Source organism: Heterodontus francisci, chromosome 49 (genome assembly GCF_036365525.1).
Source record: "Heterodontus francisci isolate sHetFra1 chromosome 49, sHetFra1.hap1, whole genome shotgun sequence".
NCBI lineage: Eukaryota > Metazoa > Chordata > Chondrichthyes > Heterodontiformes > Heterodontidae > Heterodontus > Heterodontus francisci.
This window is the reverse complement of record NC_090419.1, coordinates 7,095,692-7,114,832: the sequence shown is the minus strand read 5'-3', so window position 1 is coordinate 7,114,832 and position 19,141 is coordinate 7,095,692. Positions and strand designations below refer to the sequence as shown.

General features: G+C 49.9%; 1 protein-coding gene across 1 annotated transcript in view; it reads right to left on the bottom strand.

Annotated features, from left to right (window-relative positions):
* LOC137358407 (serine/threonine-protein kinase A-Raf-like) overlaps positions 1-19,141 on the bottom strand; it is a 478,222-nt gene that overhangs the window by 443,184 nt on the left and 15,897 nt on the right. Inside the window, exons 2-6 of the mRNA XM_068024352.1 lie at positions 13,682-13,785; positions 13,266-13,368; positions 10,757-10,902; positions 10,494-10,586; positions 7,796-7,931 (exon numbers count right to left, since the gene is read on the bottom strand). Of these exons, the coding sequence (XP_067880453.1) occupies positions 7,796-7,931; positions 10,494-10,586; positions 10,757-10,902; positions 13,266-13,368; positions 13,682-13,767 (564 nt within the window). The 5' untranslated portion in view covers positions 13,768-13,785. The remainder of the gene's footprint in view (positions 1-7,795; positions 7,932-10,493; positions 10,587-10,756; positions 10,903-13,265; positions 13,369-13,681; positions 13,786-19,141) is intronic.

Here is a 19,141-nt window from a genome sequence, read left to right as displayed (position 1 = left end):
AGAGTCTCACTGTCCTGTAAACCCCAATACTCAGTAACACAGAGTCTCACTGTCCTGCAAAACCCAATACTCAGTAACAGAGTCTCACTGTCCTGTAAACCCCAATACTCAGTAACACAGAATCTCACTGTCCTATAAACACCAATACTCAGTAACACAGAGTCTCACTGTCCTTGAAACCCCAATACTCAGTAACAGAGTCTCACTGTCCTATAAACCCTAATACTCAGTAACACAGAGTCTCACTGTCCTATAAACCCCAATACTCAGTAACACAGAGTCTCACTGTCCTGTAAACACCAATACTCAGTAACACAGAGTCTCAGTGTCCTGTAAACACCAATACTCAGTAACACAGAGTCTCACTGTCCTATAAACACCAATACTCAGTAACACAGAGTCTCACTGTCCTATAAACACCAATACTCAGTAACACAGAGTCTCACTGTCCTATAAACACCAATACTCAGGAACACAGAGTCTCACTGTCCTATAAACACCAATACTCAGTAACACAGAGTCTCACTGTCCTATAAACACCAATACTCAGTAACACAGAGTCTCACTGTCCTATAAACACCAATACTCAGTAACAGAGTCTCACTGTCCTGTAAACACCAATACTCAGTAACACAGAGTCTCACTGTCCTATAAACACCAATACTCAGTAACACAGACTCTCACTGTCCTGTGAACACCAATACTCAGTAACACAGAGTCTCACTGTCCTATAAACACGAATACTCAGTAACACAGAATCTCACTGTCCTGTAAACCCCAATACTCAGTAACACAGAGTCTCACTGTCCTATAAACACCAATACTCAGTAACACAGAGTCTCACTGTCCTATAAACACCAATACTCAGTAACACAGAGTCTCACTGTCCTGTAAACCCCAATACTCAGTAACACAGAGTCTCACTGTCCTATAAACCCCAATACTCAGTAACACAGAGTCTCACTGTCCTGTAAACACCAATACTCAGTAACACAGAGTCTCACTGTCCGATAAACACCAATGCTCAGTAACACAGAGTCTCACTGTCCTATAAACCCCAATACTCAGTAACACAGAGTCTCACTGTCCTGTGAACACCAATACTCAGTAACACAGAGTCTCACTGTCCTATAAACACGAATACTCAGTAACACAGAATCTCACTGTCCTATAAACACCAATACTCAGTAACACAGAGTCTCACTGTCCTATAAACCCCAATACTCAGTAACACAGAGTCTCACTGTCCTGTGAACACCAATACTCAGTAACACAGAGTCTCACTGTCCTATAAACACGAATACTCAGTAACACGGAATCTCACTGTCCTGTAAACCCCAATACTCAGTAACACAGAATCTCACTGTCCTGTAAACCCCAATACTCAGTAACACAGAGTCTCACTGTCCTATAAACCCCAATACTCAGTACCACAGTGTCTCACTGTCCTATAAACCCCAATACTCAGTAACACAGAGTCTCACTGTCCTATAAACACGAATACTCAGTAACACAGAGTCTCACTGTCCTATAAACCCCAATACTCAGTACCACAGTGTCTCACTGTCCGGTAAACCCCAATACTCAGTAACAGAGTCTCACTGTCCTGTAAACACCAATACTCAGTAACACAGAGTTTCACTGTCCTGTAAACACCAATACTCAGTAACACAGAGTCTCACTGTCCTATAAACACCAATACTCAGTAACACAGAGTCTCACTGTCCTATAAACCCCAATACTCAGTAACAGAGTCTTACTGTCCTATCAACACCAATACTCAATAACACAGAGTCTCACTGTCCGATAAACACCAATACTCAGTAACACAGAGTCTCACTGTCCTATAAACACCAATACTCAGTAACACAGAGTCTCACTGTCCTATAAACACCAATACTCAGTAACACAGAGTCTCACTGTCCTATAAACACCAATACTCAGTAACACAGAGTCTCACTGTCCTGTAAACACCAATACTCAGGAACACAGAGTCTCACTGTCCTATAAACACCAATACTCAGTAACACAGAGTCACACTGTCCTATAAACACCAATACTCAGTAACACAGAGTCTCACTGTCCTGTAAACACCAATACTCAGGAACACAGAGTCTCACTGTCCTATAAACACCAATACTCAGTAACACAGAGTCTCACTGTCCTATAAACACCAATACTCAGTAACACAGAGTCTCACTGTCCTATAAACACCAATACTCAGGAACACAGAGTCTCACTGTCCTATAAACACCAATACTCAGTAACACAGAGTCTCACTGTCCTATAAACACCAATACTCAGTAACACAGAGTCTCACTGTCCTATAAACACCAATACTCAGTAACAGAGTCTCACTGTCCTGTAAACACCAATACTCAGTAACACAGAGTCTCACTGTCCTATAAACACCAATACTCAGTAACACAGACTCTCACTGTCCTGTGAACACCAATACTCAGTAACACAGAGTCTCACTGTCCTATAAACACGAATACTCAGTAACACAGAATCTCACTGTCCTGTAAACCCCAATACTCAGTAACACAGAGTCTCACTGTCCTATAAACACCAATACTCAGTAACACAGAGTCTCACTGTCCTATAAACACCAATACTCAGTAACACAGAGTCTCACTGTCCTGTAAACCCCAATACTCAGTAACACAGAGTCTCACTGTCCTATAAACCCCAATACTCAGTAACACAGAGTCTCACTGTCCTGTAAACACCAATACTCAGTAACATAGAGTCTCACTGTCCGATAAACACCAATACTCAGTAACACAGAGTCTCACTGTCCTATAAACCCCAATACTCAGTAACACAGAGTCTCACTGTCCTGTGAACACCAATACTCAGTAACACAGAGTCTCACTGTCCTATAAACACGAATACTCAGTAACACAGAATCTCACTGTCCTATAAACACCAATACTCAGTAACACAGAGTCTCACTGTCCTATAAACCCCAATACTCAGTAACACAGAGTCTCACTGTCCTGTGAACACCAATACTCAGTAACACAGAGTCTCACTGTCCTATAAACACGAATACTCAGTAACACAGAATCTCACTGTCCTGTAAACCCCAATACTCAGTAACACAGAATCTCACTGTCCTGTAAACCCCAATACTCAGTAACACAGAGTCTCACTGTCCTATAAACACCAATACTCAGTAACACAGAGTCTCACTGTCCTGTAAACCCCAATACTCAGTAACACAGAGTCTCACTGTCCTATAAACACCAATACTCAGTAACACAGAGTCTCACTGTCCTGTAAACCCCAATACTCAGTAACACAGCATCTCACTGTCCTATAAACACCAATACTCAGTAACACAGAGTCTCACTGTCCTGTAAACCCCAATACTCAGTAACACAGAGTCTCACTGTCCTATAAACACCAATACTCAGTAACACAGAGTCTCACTGTCCTATAAACACCAATACTCAGTAACACAGAGTCTCACTGTCCTATAAACCCCAATACTCAGTAACACAGAGTCTCACTGTCCTATAAACACCAATACTCAGTAACACAGAGTCTCACTGTCCTGTAAACACCAATACTCAGTAATACAGAGTCTCACTGTCCTATAAACACCAATACTCAATAACACAGAGTCTCACTGTCCTATAAACACCAATACTCAGTAACACAGAGTCTCACTGTCCTATAAACCCCAATACTCAGTAACACAGAGTCTCACTGTCCTATAAACACCAATACTCAGTAACACAGAGTCTCACTGTCCTATAAACACCAATACTCAGTAACACAGAGTCTCACTGTCCAATAAACACCAATACTCAGTAACACAGAGTCTCACTGTCCTATAAACACGAATACTCAGTAACACAGAGTCTCACTGTCCTATAAACACCAATACTCAGTACCACAGTGTCTCACTGTCCTGCAAACACCAATACTCAGTAACACAGAGTCTCACTGTCCTGTAAACCCCAATACTCAGTAACACAGAGTCTCACTGTCCTATAAACACCTATACTCAGTAACACAGAGTCTCACTGTCCTATAAACCCTAATACTCAGTAACACAGAGTCTCACTGTCCTATAAACCCCAATACTCAGTAACACAGAGTCTCACTGTCCTGTAAACACCAATACTCAGTAACACAGAGTCTCAGTGTCCTGTAAACACCAATACTCAGTAACACAGAGTCTCACTGTCCTATAAACCCCAATACTCAGTAACACAGAGTCTCACTGTCCGATAAACACCTATCCTCAGTAACACAGAGTCTCACTGTCCTGTAAACCCCAATACTCAGTAACACAGATTCTCACTGTCCTGTAAACACCAATAATCAGTAACACAGAGTCTCACTGTCCTGTAAACACCAATACTCAGTAACACAGAGTCTCAGTGTCCTGTAAACCCCAATACTCAGTAACACAGAGTCTCACTGTCCGATAAACACCAATACTCAGTAACACAGTCTCAATGTCCTGTAAACACCAATACTCAGTAACACAGTCTCAATGTCCTGTAAACACCAATACTCAGTAACACAGAGTCTCACTGTCCTATAAACCCCAATACTCAGTAACACAGAGTCTCACTGTCCTATAAACCCCAATACTCAGTAACACAGAGTCACACTGTCCTTGAAACCCCAATACTCAGTAACAGAGTCTCACTGTCCTATAAACCCCAATACTCAGAAACACAGAGTCTCACTGTCCTGTCAACCCCAATCCAAAGTAACACAGAGTCTCACTGTCCTATAAACACCAATACTCAGTGACACAGAGTCTCACTGTCCTATAAACCCCAATACTCAGTAACACAGAGTCACACTGTCCTTGAAACCCCAATACTCAGTAACAGAGTCTCACTGTCCTGTAAACCCCAATACTCAGTAACACAGATTCTCACTGTCCTGTAAACACCAATACTCAGTAACACAGAGTCTCACTGTCCTGTAAACACCAATACTCAGTAACACAGAGTCTCAGTGTCCTGTAAACCCCAATACTCAGTAACACAGAGTCTCACTGTCCGATAAACACCAATACTCAGTAACACAGTCTCAATGTCCTGTAAACACCAATACTCAGTAACACAGAGTCTCACTGTCCTATAAACACCAATACTCAGTAACACAGAGTCTCACTGTCCTATAAACCCCAATACTCAGAAACACAGAGTCTCACTGTCCTGTCAACCCCAATCCAAAGTAACACAGAGTCTCACTGTCCTATAAACACCAATACTCAGTGACACAGAGTCTCACTGTCCTGTAAACACCAATACTCAGTAACACAGTCTCAATGTCCTGTAAACACCAATACTCAGTAACACAGAGTCTCACTGTCCTATAAACCCCAATACTCAGAAACACAGAGTCTCACTGTCCTGTCAACCCCAATCCAAAGTAACACAGAGTCTCACTGTCCTATAAACACCAATACTCAGTGACACAGAGTCTCACTGTCCTATAAACCCCAATACTCAGTAACACAGAGTCACACTGTCCTTGAAACCCCAATACTCAGTAACAGAGTCTCACTGTCCTGTAAAACCCAATACTCAGTAACGCAGAGTCTCAGTGTCTTTGAAACCCCAATACTCAGTAACAGAGTCTCACTGTCCTGTAAACCCCAATACTCAGTAACACAGAGTCTCACTGTCCTGCAAAACCCAATACTCAGTAACAGAGTCTCACTGTCCTGTAAACCCCAATACTCAGTAACACAGAATCTCACTGTCCTATAAACACCAATACTCAGTAACAGAGTCTCACTGTCCTATAAACACCAATACTCAGTAACAGAGTCTCACTGTCCTGTAAACCCCAATACTCAGTAACACAGAATCTCACTGTCCTATAAACACCAATACTCAGTAACAGAGTCTCACTGTCCTGTAAACCCCAATACTCAGTAACACAGAGTCTCACTGTCCTGCAAAACCCAATACTCAGTAACAGAGTCTCACTGTCCTGTAAACCCCAATTTTCAGTAACACAGAATCTCACTGTCCTATAAACACCAATACTCAGTAACACAGAGTCTCACTGTCCTTGAAACCCCAATACTCAGTAACAGAGTCTCACTGTCCTGTAAAACCCAATACTCAGTAACACAGAGTCTCAATGTCCTGTAAACCCCAATACTCAGTAACACAGAGTCTCACTGTCCTGTTAACCCCAATACTCAGTAACACAGAGTCTCACTGTCCTGTAAACCCCAATACTCAGTAACACAGTGTCTCACTGTCCTGTGAACCCCAATATTCAGTAACACAGAGTCTCACTGTCCTATAAACACCAATACTCAGTAACACAGAGTCTCACTGTCCTGCAAACACCAATACTCAGCAACACAGAGTCTCACTGTCCTGTAAACCCCAATACTCAGTAACACAGATCTCACTGTCCTATAAACACCAATACTCAGTAACACAGAGTCTCACTGTCCTGCAAACACCAATACTCAGTAACACAGATCTCACTGTCCTATAAACACCAATACTCAGTAACACAGAGTCTCACTGTCCTGTAAACCCCAATACTCAGTAACACAGAGTCTCACTGTCCTATAAACACCAATACTCAGTAACAGAGTCTCACTGTCCTGTAAACCACAATACTCAGTAACACAGAGTCTCACTGTCCTGTAAACACCAATACTCAGTAACACAGAGTCTCACTGTCCTATAAACCCCAATACTCAGTAACACAGAGTCTCACTGTCCTGTAAACCCCAATACTCAGTAACACAGAGTCTCACTGTCCTATAAACACCAATACTCAGTAACACAGAGTCTCACTGTCCTATAAACACCAATACTCATTAACACAGAGTCTCACTGTCCTATAAACACCAATACTCAGTAACACAGAGTCTCACTGTCCTGTAAACACCAATACTCAGCAACACAGAGTGTCACTGTCCTGTAAACCCCAATACTCAGTAACACAGAGTCTCACTGTCCTATAAACCCCAGTACTCAGTAACACAGAGTCTCACTGTCTTCTAAACCCCAATACTCAGTAACACAGAGTCACACTGTCCTATAAACACCAATACTCAGTAATACAGAGTCTCACTGTCCTGTAAACCCCAATACTCAGTAACACAGAGTCACACTGTCCTATAAACACCAATACTCAGTAACACAGAGTCGCACTGTCCTATAAACCCCAGTACTCAGTAACACAGAGTCTCACTGTCTTCTAAACCCCAATACTCAGTAACACAGAGTCACACTGTCCTATAAACACCAATACTCAGTAATACAGAGTCTCACTGTCCTGTAAACCCCAATACTCAGTAACACAGAGTCACACTGTCCTGTAAACCCCAATACTCAGTAACACAGAGTCTCACTGTCCTATAAACACCAATACTCAGTAACACAGAGTCTCACTGTCCAGTAAACACCAATACTCAGTAACACTGACTCTCACTGTCCTATAAACACCAATACTCAGTAACACAGAGCCTCACTGTCCGATAAACACCCATACTCAGTAACACAGAGTCTCACTGTCCTACAAACACCAATACTCAGTAACACAGAGTCTCACTGTCCTATAAACACCAATACTCAGTAACACAGAGTCTCACTGTCCAGTAAACCCCAATACTCAGTAACACAGAGTCTCACTGTCCTGTAAACCCCAATACTCAGTAACACAGGGAGTTGCTGTCATGGAGCTCCCATATTCTATCCTGAGTGGTTGTTGTAAGGCTGTCTGAGGCTGGGCAGTGCCTCCAGCTGATTGGGTCTCTGCACGTAACGTGTGAATCCCTCACCTCTATGACACTCATGTTGACTGGTGCTGTGGTGCTGGACATGTGCACGTTGGGCGTGGAGGTTGAACGTTGGCGCTGGAGCTGCCCTTCGGCAGGTGGGCAGGGACATGGGAAAGTGAAGGCGGGTGGTGTGAGCCTGCAAGGCGAAGGAGAAGCAGGTTAGTGTCAGGCCCGTCGGTGAGAAGGCTGTAATCAATTCCACTGACCTGCAATGCACCCTGTCAGCTGAAGATCCACAGCAACGCCTGCACACCCTCTCTCCCACCTCCACCCATTCCGCCCGCTCTCCCGGTTTCCGCAAATGCTCGCACACAACTTAAGCAAGGAGTCAGGAGGGCTAAAAGGGGTCATGAAAAGTCATTGTCAAACAGGATTAAGGATAATCCCAAGGCTTTTTATACATATATAAAGAGCAAGAGGGTAACCAGGGAAAGGGTTGGCCCACTCAAGGACAGAGATGGGAATCTATGTGTGGAGCCAGAGGAAATGGGCGAGGTACTAAATGAGTACTTTGCATCAGTATTCACCAAAGAGAAGGACTTGGTGGATGATGAGCCTAGGGAAGGGAGTGTAGATAGTCTCAGTCATCTCATTATCAAAAAGGAGGAGGTGTTGGGTGTCTTGCAAAGCATTAAGGTAGATAAGTCCCCAGGGCCTGATGGGATCTACCCTAGAATACTGAGGGAGGCAAGGGAAGAAATTGCTGGGGCCTTGACAGAAATCTTTGCATCCTCATTGGCTACAGGTGAGGTCCCAGAGGACTGGAGAATAGCCAATGTTGTGCCTTTGTTTAAGAAGGGTGGCAAGGATAATCCAGGAAATTATAGGCCGGTGAGCCTTACGTCAGTGGTAGGGAAATTATTAGAGAGGATTATTCGGGACAGGATTTACTCCCATTTGGAAACAAACAAACTTATTAGCGAGAGACGGCATGGTTTTGTGAAGGGGAGGTCGTGTCTCACTAATTTGATTGAGTTTTTTGAGGAAGTGACAAAGATGATTGATGAAGGAAGGGCAGTGGATGTTGTCTATATGGACTTCAGTAAAGCCTTTGACAAGGTCCCTCATGGCAGAATGGTACAAAAGGTGAAGTCACACGGGATCAGAGGTGAGCTGGCAAGATGGATACAGAACTGGCTCTGTCACAGAAGACAGAGGGTAGCAGTGGAAGGGTGCTTTTCTGAATGGAGGGATGTGACTAGTGGTGTTCCGCAGGGATCAGTGCTGGGACCGTTGCTCTTTGTAGTATATATAAATGATTTGGAGGAAAATGTAACTGGTCTGATTATTAAGTTTGAGGACGACACAAAGGTTGGTGGAGTTGCGGATAATGATGAGGATTGTCAGAGGATACAGCAGGATATAGATCGGTTGGAGACTTGGGCGGAGAAATGGCAGATGGAGTTTAATCCGGACAAATGTGAGGTAATGCATTTTGGAAGGTCTAATGCAGGTGGGAAGTATACAGTAAATGGCAGAACCCTTAGGAGTATTGATAGGCAGAGAGATCTGGGCGTACAGGTCCACAGGTCACTGAAAGTGGCAACGCAGGTGGATAAGGTAGTGAAGAAGGCATACGGCATGCTTGCCTTCATCGGTCGGGGCATAGAGTATAAAAATTGGCAGGTTATGCTGCAGCTGTACAGAACCTTAGTTAGGCCACACTTAGAATATTGCGTGCAATTCTGGTCGCCACACTACCAGTAGGACATGGAGGCTTTGGAGAGGGTACAGAAGAGGTTTACCAGGATGTTGCCTGGTCTGGAGGGCATTAGCTATGAGGAGAGGTTGGATAAACTTGGATTGTTTTCACCTGAACGATGGAGGTGGAGGGGTGACATGATAGAGGTTTACAAAGTTATGAGCGGCATGGACAGAGTGGATAGTCAGAAGCTTTTTCCCAGGGTGGAAGAGTCAGTTACTGGGGGACATAGGTTTAAGGTGAGAGGGGCAAAGATTAGGGGGGATGTGCGAGGCAAGTTCTTTACACAGAGGGTGGTGAGTGCCTGGAACCTGCTGCCAGGGGAGGTGGTGGAAGCAGGTACGATAGCGACGTTTAAGAGGCATCTTGACAAATACATGAATAGGATGGGAATAGAGGGATACGTGCCCCGGAAGTGCAGAAGGTTTTAGTTTAGGCAGGCATCAAGATTGGCGCAGGCTTGGAGGGCCGAATGGCCTGTTCCTGTGCTGTTCTTTGTTCACACAGGTTTTTCATGAACCACTCCCCCACCCTCGCGCAGCTCCCTGTCTTCCCGGGCAGCCCCAAGATGGCTGCACGCGTCAGCTGTCGCTCTCTCCGAGCCTGGAGCACATAACCCTCGGCTCGACGCTCCCGGGTCATTATCACGTCGCGGTTCGTGGGAGCTTGCTGTGCACAAATTGGCCGCCATGTCTCCCACGTTCCAACAGAGGCCACGCTTCAAAAAAAAAACTCAGTGACTGACGGGTTTAACATCTCACCCGAAAGACAGTACCTCCGATAGTGCAGCACTCTTGTCGGTCTGGCACCGGGGGGAAAGGAGGAGCCTGGACTATTGAGTTCAAACCCGCGGCCACATGACTCAGAAGAGAGAGGTAGGCAGCTGTGCTCCATGAACTCTTCTCACCATCCAGTGTCGAACTAATCGACTGCGAGTTACAGCAAGGATATCAGACGGTTTCTCTAACAGTAAACAGACATCCAACGCGTTCTCACCTTCCGGATGACTGAGGGGTCAGGAGTTGGTCCATCTGGGCTGTGGGCATCGGTGAGAGCGAGTGCTCCTCGTAGGGACCGGGAGAAGCCGGGCTGCAAACCAACGGTAGAGAATCAGATCACACCAGGGCTAGATCAGTACTCACTATCACCACACACGCTCCCCCCCCCCTCAACCAAAACCACCTCCCTCAACCAGCGTACTCACTATCCCCCAGCCTCCGCCGCTCCACCCCACCCTGGACCCTCCCTTTCGTACTCACTATTTGCCCAGGTCCAAGCACACCGTTGGCACTTTACTGCTGCAGTGCTCGTGGAACTTGTGGCCGCAGGTCTGGCAGCGGAAGCCATGGAACAGGAACTTCAGGCAGAAGTCGCAGAACGCCAGGTTGAAGAACGTCTTCCGGACCTGCAGGAGGAGAGGAATCGCCAGCCAGGTTACTGCGCCATCCGCTTCCCGCCTTGCCGCTTCTCTGCCCGGTCTGGGGGAGGTGACGGGGGGTGTGGGGGGGGGGACACACCAGCTACCCCGCCTGCCCTGGAGCCTCACCCCGAGGTCCTTCACAACACACTGCAAACCAGCCGGGTGTCTTGAGATGAGAGCACCACTGCGTGTACCTACGTACACACACACATGCCCCATATCAGTGTTAAACTTCAGTTGCCACCTGCCAGCCCATCTGATCCAAATGCAGAAATACAAGAAGTCCTATATGCAGCTCAGAAAGTCACCATTCAGTCCCTCATTGAAAGAGTGACCCAATTCGCCCCTCTGCATTCCTGCTCCTTCCCCACTGTCCTCAAAGTAGGTTTTCCCGTTCAAATATATATCCAATTCCTTTGAAGTCTCTCTGTAAATATTTTACCGTTCTCCTTAATTCAACGTCCCCGGCAGATTCGGCCGGTTCACGGCGAGTTACAGTGGAGCAGATCACGGTGCGGGGCAGGGGGCGGGCCTCGACGTTACCGAGGGTCTGGGGCTCAACCCGACACCCTGGGCAGCACAGTGGCGCAGTGGTTAGCACCGCAGCCTCACAGCTCCAGCGACCCGGGTTCGATTCCGGGTACTGCCTGTGCGGAGTTTGCAAGTTCTCCCTGTGTCTGCGTGGGTTTTCTCCGGGTGCTCGGGTTTCCTCCCACAGCCAAAGACCTGCAGGTTGGTCGGTAAATTCGCCGTTGTAAATTGCCCCGAGTATAGGTCGGTGGTCGGGAAATATATAGGGACAGGTGGGGATGTGATGGGAATATGGAATTAGTGTAGGATTAGTATAAATGGGTGGTTGATGGTCGGCACAGACTCAGTGGGCTGAAGGGCCTGTTTCAGTGCTGTATCTCTAAAACTAAACTCTCCCAGTCTGCCTCTACACCATCACTCGTGCTCGCTGCTTTTGACTTTTCAGCCACCTTCTGTTGTCAGTTCCCCCCGCCCGAGTGTGCTCACGCTCAGCGCGTGTCCGGGGTCACACATGCAGCAGGGATTTGCTCGGATGGGTGTCGGGAATGGGGGGGGGGGGCGTGGGGAAGATGTGGAGGACGCGGCCACTGCAGCAATCCAGAGACACACTCCCATTATCCAGGTTCACACTCCAGTACCGGCTCACTGCCACCTCCTCAAAGCCAACTTGTACTGGCCAGGGACACCCACGTCCCATGAATGTGACGAGCCACATGTCGGTCCGAGCTATTTTTTTTTCTTGGCGGGGGGTGGGGGGGGGGGGGGGAGAGGGGTGGCAAGTTTACAATTTTGTACATTTCAATCAGATTCTCCCCTCAGCCTTCTCTGTTCCAAGGAGAACAACCCCAGCCTATCCAATCTTTCCTCACGGCTGCATTTTTCCAGTCCTGGCAACATCCCCGTAAATCTCCTCTGTACCCTCTCTAGTGCAATTACATCCTTTCTGTAATGAAGTGACCAGAACTACACACAGTACTCAAGCTGTGGCCTAACCAATGAGTTATACAGTTCCAGCATAACCTCCCTGCTCTTATATTCCATACCTCGGCTAATAAAGGAAAGGATTCCATATGCCTTCTTAACCACCTTATCGACCTGTCCTGCTACCTTCAGGGATCTGTGGACATTCGCTCCAAGGTCGCTCACTTCCTCGACACCTCTCAGTATTTTCCCATTAATGGTGTATTCCTTTGCCTTGCTTGACCTCCCTGAATGCATCACCTCACACTTCTCCAGGTTGAATTCCATTTGCCACTTTTATGCTCAATCGATATCTTCCTGCAGCCTCCAGCTACCCTCCTCGCTCTCGACCACACGGCCAATCTTTGCGTCGTCTGCAAACGTCTTGATCGTGCCCCCTACATTTACGCCCAAATCGTTCACATGCACCACCAAAAGCAGGGGCACCAGTACTGAGCCCTGCGGAACGCCAGTGGAAACAGCCCTCCAGTCGCTAAAACACCCGTCAACAATTACCCTTCGTTTCCTGCCACTGAGTCAATTCTGTATCCACCTTGCTGCATTTCCCAGGATCCCATGGGCTTTTATTTTTTTTTTTAAACCAGTCTGCCGTGTGGGACCGTGTCAAAAGCCTTGCTCTTGCCTCTGAGTCAGAAGGCTGCGGGTTCAACCTGCAATCCAGAGGCTCGAGCCCCATAATCCAGGCTCAACACTCCCCGGGAGTCAGTTTTGAGGGAGGGCTGCACTCTTGGAGGTTCCACCTTTCAGGAAGAGATGTTGAACCCACTGGGTATTTCGGGAATGGCCGGGTAACGCAACGGGTGGGGGAGCTGGACGCCGATCAGCTCGGGACTTACAAAGTTGTGCATTGACAAGGGGACTTCATCAAGCACCTCCACCATGAGCTCCTCGCCCACCAGGGGCGTGATGTCGGTCGACCAGTCGGTCAGCTTCTTGTGGCTGAAGGGAGAAAGAAGAGAGACAGGCGTCAGTGGTTACAAGGACAACACACGGCCCCCCCCTGCCGATTCGCCTGCCTCGCACTGCACTGTCCCGTTGTACAACCAGCACAGCACAGTCGCCTGCTCATCCATATAGCTCCCCGTGTACGGGACTCTGCAACGCCCCGCGCCGTCTGTGTCGCACTCCGGAGCCACAGTAAGCCCCGTGTACAGCCTGTGTATGCTCCCCGTGTACAGCACTGGTGTGTATAAGCCCCATTTGCCAGCTTCAATACAAACTCAAGACAGAAATGCCGCAGTCAGTAACTCACCCATCAAGGAATCTGTAGACCGCACAGCATTTCTGGGACAAACCTCGGACTTTCAGTGCCTTGTCCAAGCTGTCGTTCACTGTCATCCCCTCACGAACATTTACCTGTGAAAAGCACAGCAGGTAGTTAAGAGGATAGGAGATCAAAGTCAGACACAGTACAACTCTCAAAAACCTGGCAATGTTTAACAGGAAGTGGAGAGGGAGCTTTACTCTGTATCTAACCCCCGTGCTGTACCTGTCCTGGGGAGTGTTTGATGGGGACAGTGTAGAGGGAGCTTTACTCTGTATCTAACCCCCGTGCTGTACCTGTCCTGGGGAGTGTTTGATGGGGACAGTGTAGAGGGAGCTTTACTCTGTATCTAACCCCCGTGCTGTACCTGTCCTGGGAGTGTTTGATGGGGACAGTGTAGAGGGAGCTTTACTCTGTATCTAACCCCCGTACTGTACCTGTCCTGGGGAGTGTTTGATGGGGACAGTGTAGAGGGAGCTTTACTCTGTATCTAACCCCCGTACTGTACCTGTCCTGGGGAGTGTTTGATGGGGGACAGTGTAGAGGGAGCTTTACTCTGTATCTAACCCCCCGTGCTGTACCTGTCCTGGGGAGTGTTTGATGGGGACAGTGTAGAGGGAGCTTTACTCTGTATCTAACCCCCCGTGCTGTACCTGTCCTGGGGAGTGTCTGATGGGGACAGTGTAGAGGGGGCTTTACTCTGTATCTAATCCCCGTGCTGTACCTGTCCTGGGGAGTGTTTGATGGGGACAGTGTAGAGGGAGCTTTACTCTGTATCTAACCCCCCGTGCTGTACCTGTCCTGGGGAGTGTCTGATGGGGACAGTGTAGAGGGGGCTTTACTCTGTATCTAACCCCCGTGCTGTACCTGTCCTGGGAGTGTCTGATGGGGACAGTGTAGAGGGAGCTTTACTCTGTATCTAACCCCCGTGCTGTACCTGTCCTGGGGAGTGTTTGATGGGGGACAGTGTAGAGGGAGCTTTACTCTGTATCTAACCCCCGTGCTGTACCTGTCCTGGGAGTGTTTGATGGGGACAGTGTAGAGGGAGCTTTACTCTGTATCTAACCCCGTGCTGTACCTGTCCTGGGAGTGTTTGATGGGGACAGTGTAGAGGGAGCTTTACTCTGTAACTAACCGACCCGGGCTGGGCAGTATGACTTACCACCGTGCGTTGCTTGTTGGGCAGATAGACGCGGACAGTTCCCGTTGCTCTGGGCATCTCCCCGGGGCTGCCCGCCAGCGAGGGCCGGTGCTGGCCGTGGTGAGGGTGCTGCTCCAGGGAGCCGCCCGGGCTGGACGGCACTCCGCTGATGGTCAGGCTGGGCAGGCTGAACCCATTGCTCAGGGCAGGGGAGGATGCAGAGGCTCGTTTCATTCAGGCAGCAGAGGCTCACCTTGTAATCCCTGTGAATCAACAACAAGGCCCGGTGACTGGTTAAGCAGCAGTATCTCAATCAGCCCGGGAGGCTAACCTACAACATTTCTCATCGAGTTACAAAGCACAGAAACAGGCCCTTCGGCCCATCGTGTCTGTGCCGGCCATCAAGCATCTAACTATTCTAATCCCATTTCCCCACACTTGGCCCGTAGCCTTGTATGCTATAGCCTTTCAAGTGCTCATCTAAATACTTCTTAAATGTTGTGAGGGTTCCTGCCTCCACCACCTCTTCAGGCAGTGTGTTCCAGATTCCAACCACCCTCTGGGTGAAAACATTTTCCCTCAGATCCCCTCTAAACCTCCTGCCCCTTACCTTAAATCTATGCCCCCTAGTTATTGACCCCTCTGCTAAGGGAAAAGGTTTCTTCCTATCTAACCTATCAATGCCCCTCATAATTTTGTACACCTCAATTAAGTCCCCCCTCAGCCTTCTCTGCTCTAAGGAAAACAACCCTAGCCTATCCAGTCTCTCTTCATAGCTGGAGGGGGTTACTGAGATAGGGAGGGTTGTAGGGGCCGGAGGAGGTTACAGAGATAGGGAGGGTTGTAGGGGCCGGAGGAGGTTACAGAGATAGGGAGGGTTGTAGGGGCCGGAGGAGGTTACAGAGATAGGGAGGGTTGTAGGGGCCGGAGGAGGTTACAGAGATAGGGAGGGTTGTAGGGGCTGGGGGAGGTTACAGAGATAGGGAGGGTTGTAGGGGCTGGAGGAGGTTACAGAGATGGACGGTTGTAGGGGCTGGAGGAGGTTACAGAGATAGGGAGGGTTGTAGGGGCTGGAGGAGGTTACAGAGATAGGGAGTGTTGTAGGGGCTGGGGGAGGTTACAGAGATAGGGAGGGTTGTAGGGGCTGGGGGAGGTTACAGAGATAGGGAGGGTAGTAGGGGCTGGAGGAGGTTACAGAGATAGGGAGTGTTGTAAGGGGCTGGAGGAGGTTACAGAGATAGGGAGGGTTGTAGGGGCTGGAGGAGGTTACAGAGATAGGGAGGGTTGTAGGGGCTGGAGGAGGTTACAGAGATAGGGAAGGTTGTAGAGGCTGGAGGAGGTTACAGAGATAGGGACGGTTGTAGGGGCTGGAGGAGGTTACAGAGATAGGGAAGGTTGTAGGGGCTGGAGGAGGTTACAGAGATAGGGAGGGTTGTAGGGGCTGGAGGAGGTTACAGAGAGGGACGGTTGTAGGGGCTGGAGGAGATTACTGAGATAGGGAGGGTTGTAGGGGCTGGAGGAGATTACTGAGATAGGGAGGGTTGTAGGGGCTGGAGGAGGTTACAGAGAGGGATAGTTGTAGGGGCTGGAGGAGGTTACAGAGATAGGGAGGGTTGTAGCGGCCGGAGGAGGTACAGAGATAGGGAGGGTTGTAGGGGCCGGAGGAGGTTACAGAGATAGGGAGGGTTGAAGGGGCTGGAGCAGGTTACAGAGATAGGGAGGGTTGTAGCAACTGGAGGAGGTGACAGAGATACGGAGGGTAGTAGGGGCTGGAGGAGATTACAGAGATAGGGAGGGTTGTAGGAACTAGAGGAGGTTACAGAGATAGGGAGGGTTGTAGGAGCTGGAGGAGGTTACAGAGATAGGGAGGGTTGTAGGGGCTGGGGGAGGTTACAGAGATAGGGAGGGTTGTAGGGGCTGGGGGAGGTTACAGAGATAGGGAGGGTTGTAGGGGCTGGGGGAGGTTACAGAGATAGGGAGGGTTGTAGGGGCTGGAGGAGGTTACAGAGAGGGACGGTTGTAGGGGCTGGAGGAGGTTACAGAGATAGGGAGGGTTGTAGGGGCTGGGGGAGGTTACAGAGATAGGGAGGGTTGTAGGAGCTGAAGGGGGTTACAGAGATAGGGAGGGTTGTAGAGGCTGGGGGAGGTTACAGAGATAGGGAGGGTTGTAGGGGCTGGAGGAGGTTACAGAGATAGGGAGGGTTGTAGGGGCTGGAGGAGGTTACAGAGATAGGGATGGGAATTGAGGCCTTGGGGTTGATTTGAAAACAATGATAAACATTTTAAAATCGAAGCATTGCTCGTCAGGGAAAGAAAGTAGGTCAGTGAGCACAGGGGGACGCTGTCGCCTGTCTCTGCTCTGTCAGCTGAGTGGTCCGTCTGCGCTGTGGTTTCCGTGGGCGGCTCGACTCAGCTGTCAGGTTCTGCCCCCACATCCTCCCCGCACCAGCTCTGTCAGTGACACGTCAGGAACCTTCCTGCAGGGTCCTGTGATCATGCAATCAGCCGTCAGCTATCCAACAGCTCCTGTTGTCATGAGCAGAGCCTCCCGCGGCACAAAGGAGGCAAGGTGCTGCATTCGCCCGGCGCCTTTCACAACCTCAATACATCCCGAAGTGCGGCGCAGTCAGTGCAGTCAGCGCTGCGAACGGGACAACACGGCAGCCGATTGGCACACAGCAAGATCCCACAGTATGGCATAATAATGGCCAAAGATTCTCGGTTGAGTGTTACAAAAGCAAAACGCTGCAGATGTTGGAAATTTGAAATCGAAGCAGAAAATGCTGGAAATCCAGCTGGGTGTTTGTCGAGGGATAGATATCGGCCCCAAGACACTGAGGAGAACTTCCCACCACCCACACCCCCTCGCTGTCCTATTCATCTTCCGATAGCGGCTGTGGACTCTTTTACATCCACCTGAGGGGGCATATGGGGGGCCTCGGGTTTAACGTCTCTTCCTGAAAGACGGTCCCTCCGACAGTGCGGCACTCCCACAGGACTGACCCTCCGACAGTGCGGCGCTCCCTCAGTACTGACCCTCCGACAGTGCGGCGCTCCCTCAGTACTGACCCTCCGACAGTGCGGTGCTCCCTCAGTACTGACCCTCCGACAGGGCGGCACTCCCTCAGTACTGACCCTCCAACAGTGAGGCGCTCCCTCAGTACTGACCCTCCGACAGGGCGGCGCTCCCTCAGTACTGACCCTCCGACAGGGCGGCACTCCCTCAGTACTGACCCTCCGACAGCGCGGCGCTCCCTCAGTACTGACCCTCCGACAGGGCGGCACTCCCTCAGTACTGACCCTCCGACAGTGAGGCACTCCCTCAGTACTGACCCTCCAACAGTGCGGCGCTCCCTCAGTACTGACCCTCCGACAGTGCGGCACTCCCTCAGTACTGACCCTCCGACAGTGCGGCGCTCCCTCAGTACTGACCCTCCGACAGGGCGGCGCTCCCTCAGTACTGACCCTCCGACAGGGCGGCGCTCCCTCAGTACTGACCCTCCGACAGTGCGGCGCTCCCTCAGTACTGACCCTCCGACAGTGCAGTGCTCCCTCAGTACTGACCCTCCGACAGGGCGGCACTCCCTCAGTACTGACCCTCCAACAGTGCAGCGCTCCCTCAGTACTGACCCTCCGACAGTGCGGCGCTCCCTCAGTACTGACCCTCCGACAGGGCGGCACTCACTCAGTACTGACCCTCCGACAGTGCGGCACTCCCTCAGTACTGACCCTCCCACAGCGCGGCGCTCCCTCAGTACTGACCCTCCGACAGGGCGGCGCTCCCTCAGTACTGACCCTCCGACAGGGCGGCGCTCCCTCAGTACTGACCCTCTGACAGGGCGGCGCTCCCTCAGTACTGACCCTCCGACAGTGCGGCACTCCCTCAGTACTGACCCTCCGACAGTGCGGCACTCCCTCAGTACTGACCCTCCGACAGTGCGGCACTCCCTCAGTACTGACCCTCCGACAGTGCGGCGCTCCCTCAGTACTGACCCTCCGACAGTGTGGCGCTCCCTCAGTACTGACCCTCCGACAGTGCGGCGCTTCCTCAGCACTGACCCTCCGGCAGTGCGACACTCCCTCGGTACTGACCCTCCGACAGTGCGGCGCTCCCCCAGTACTGACCCTCCGACAGTGCGGTGCTCCCTCAGTACTGACCCTCCGACAGGGCGGCGCTCCCTCAGTACTGACCCTCCGGCAGTGCGACACTCCCTCGGTACTGACCCTCTGACAGGGCGGTGCTCCCTCAGTACTGACCCTCCAACAGTGCGGCGCTCCCTCAGTACTGACCCTCCGACAGTGCGGCT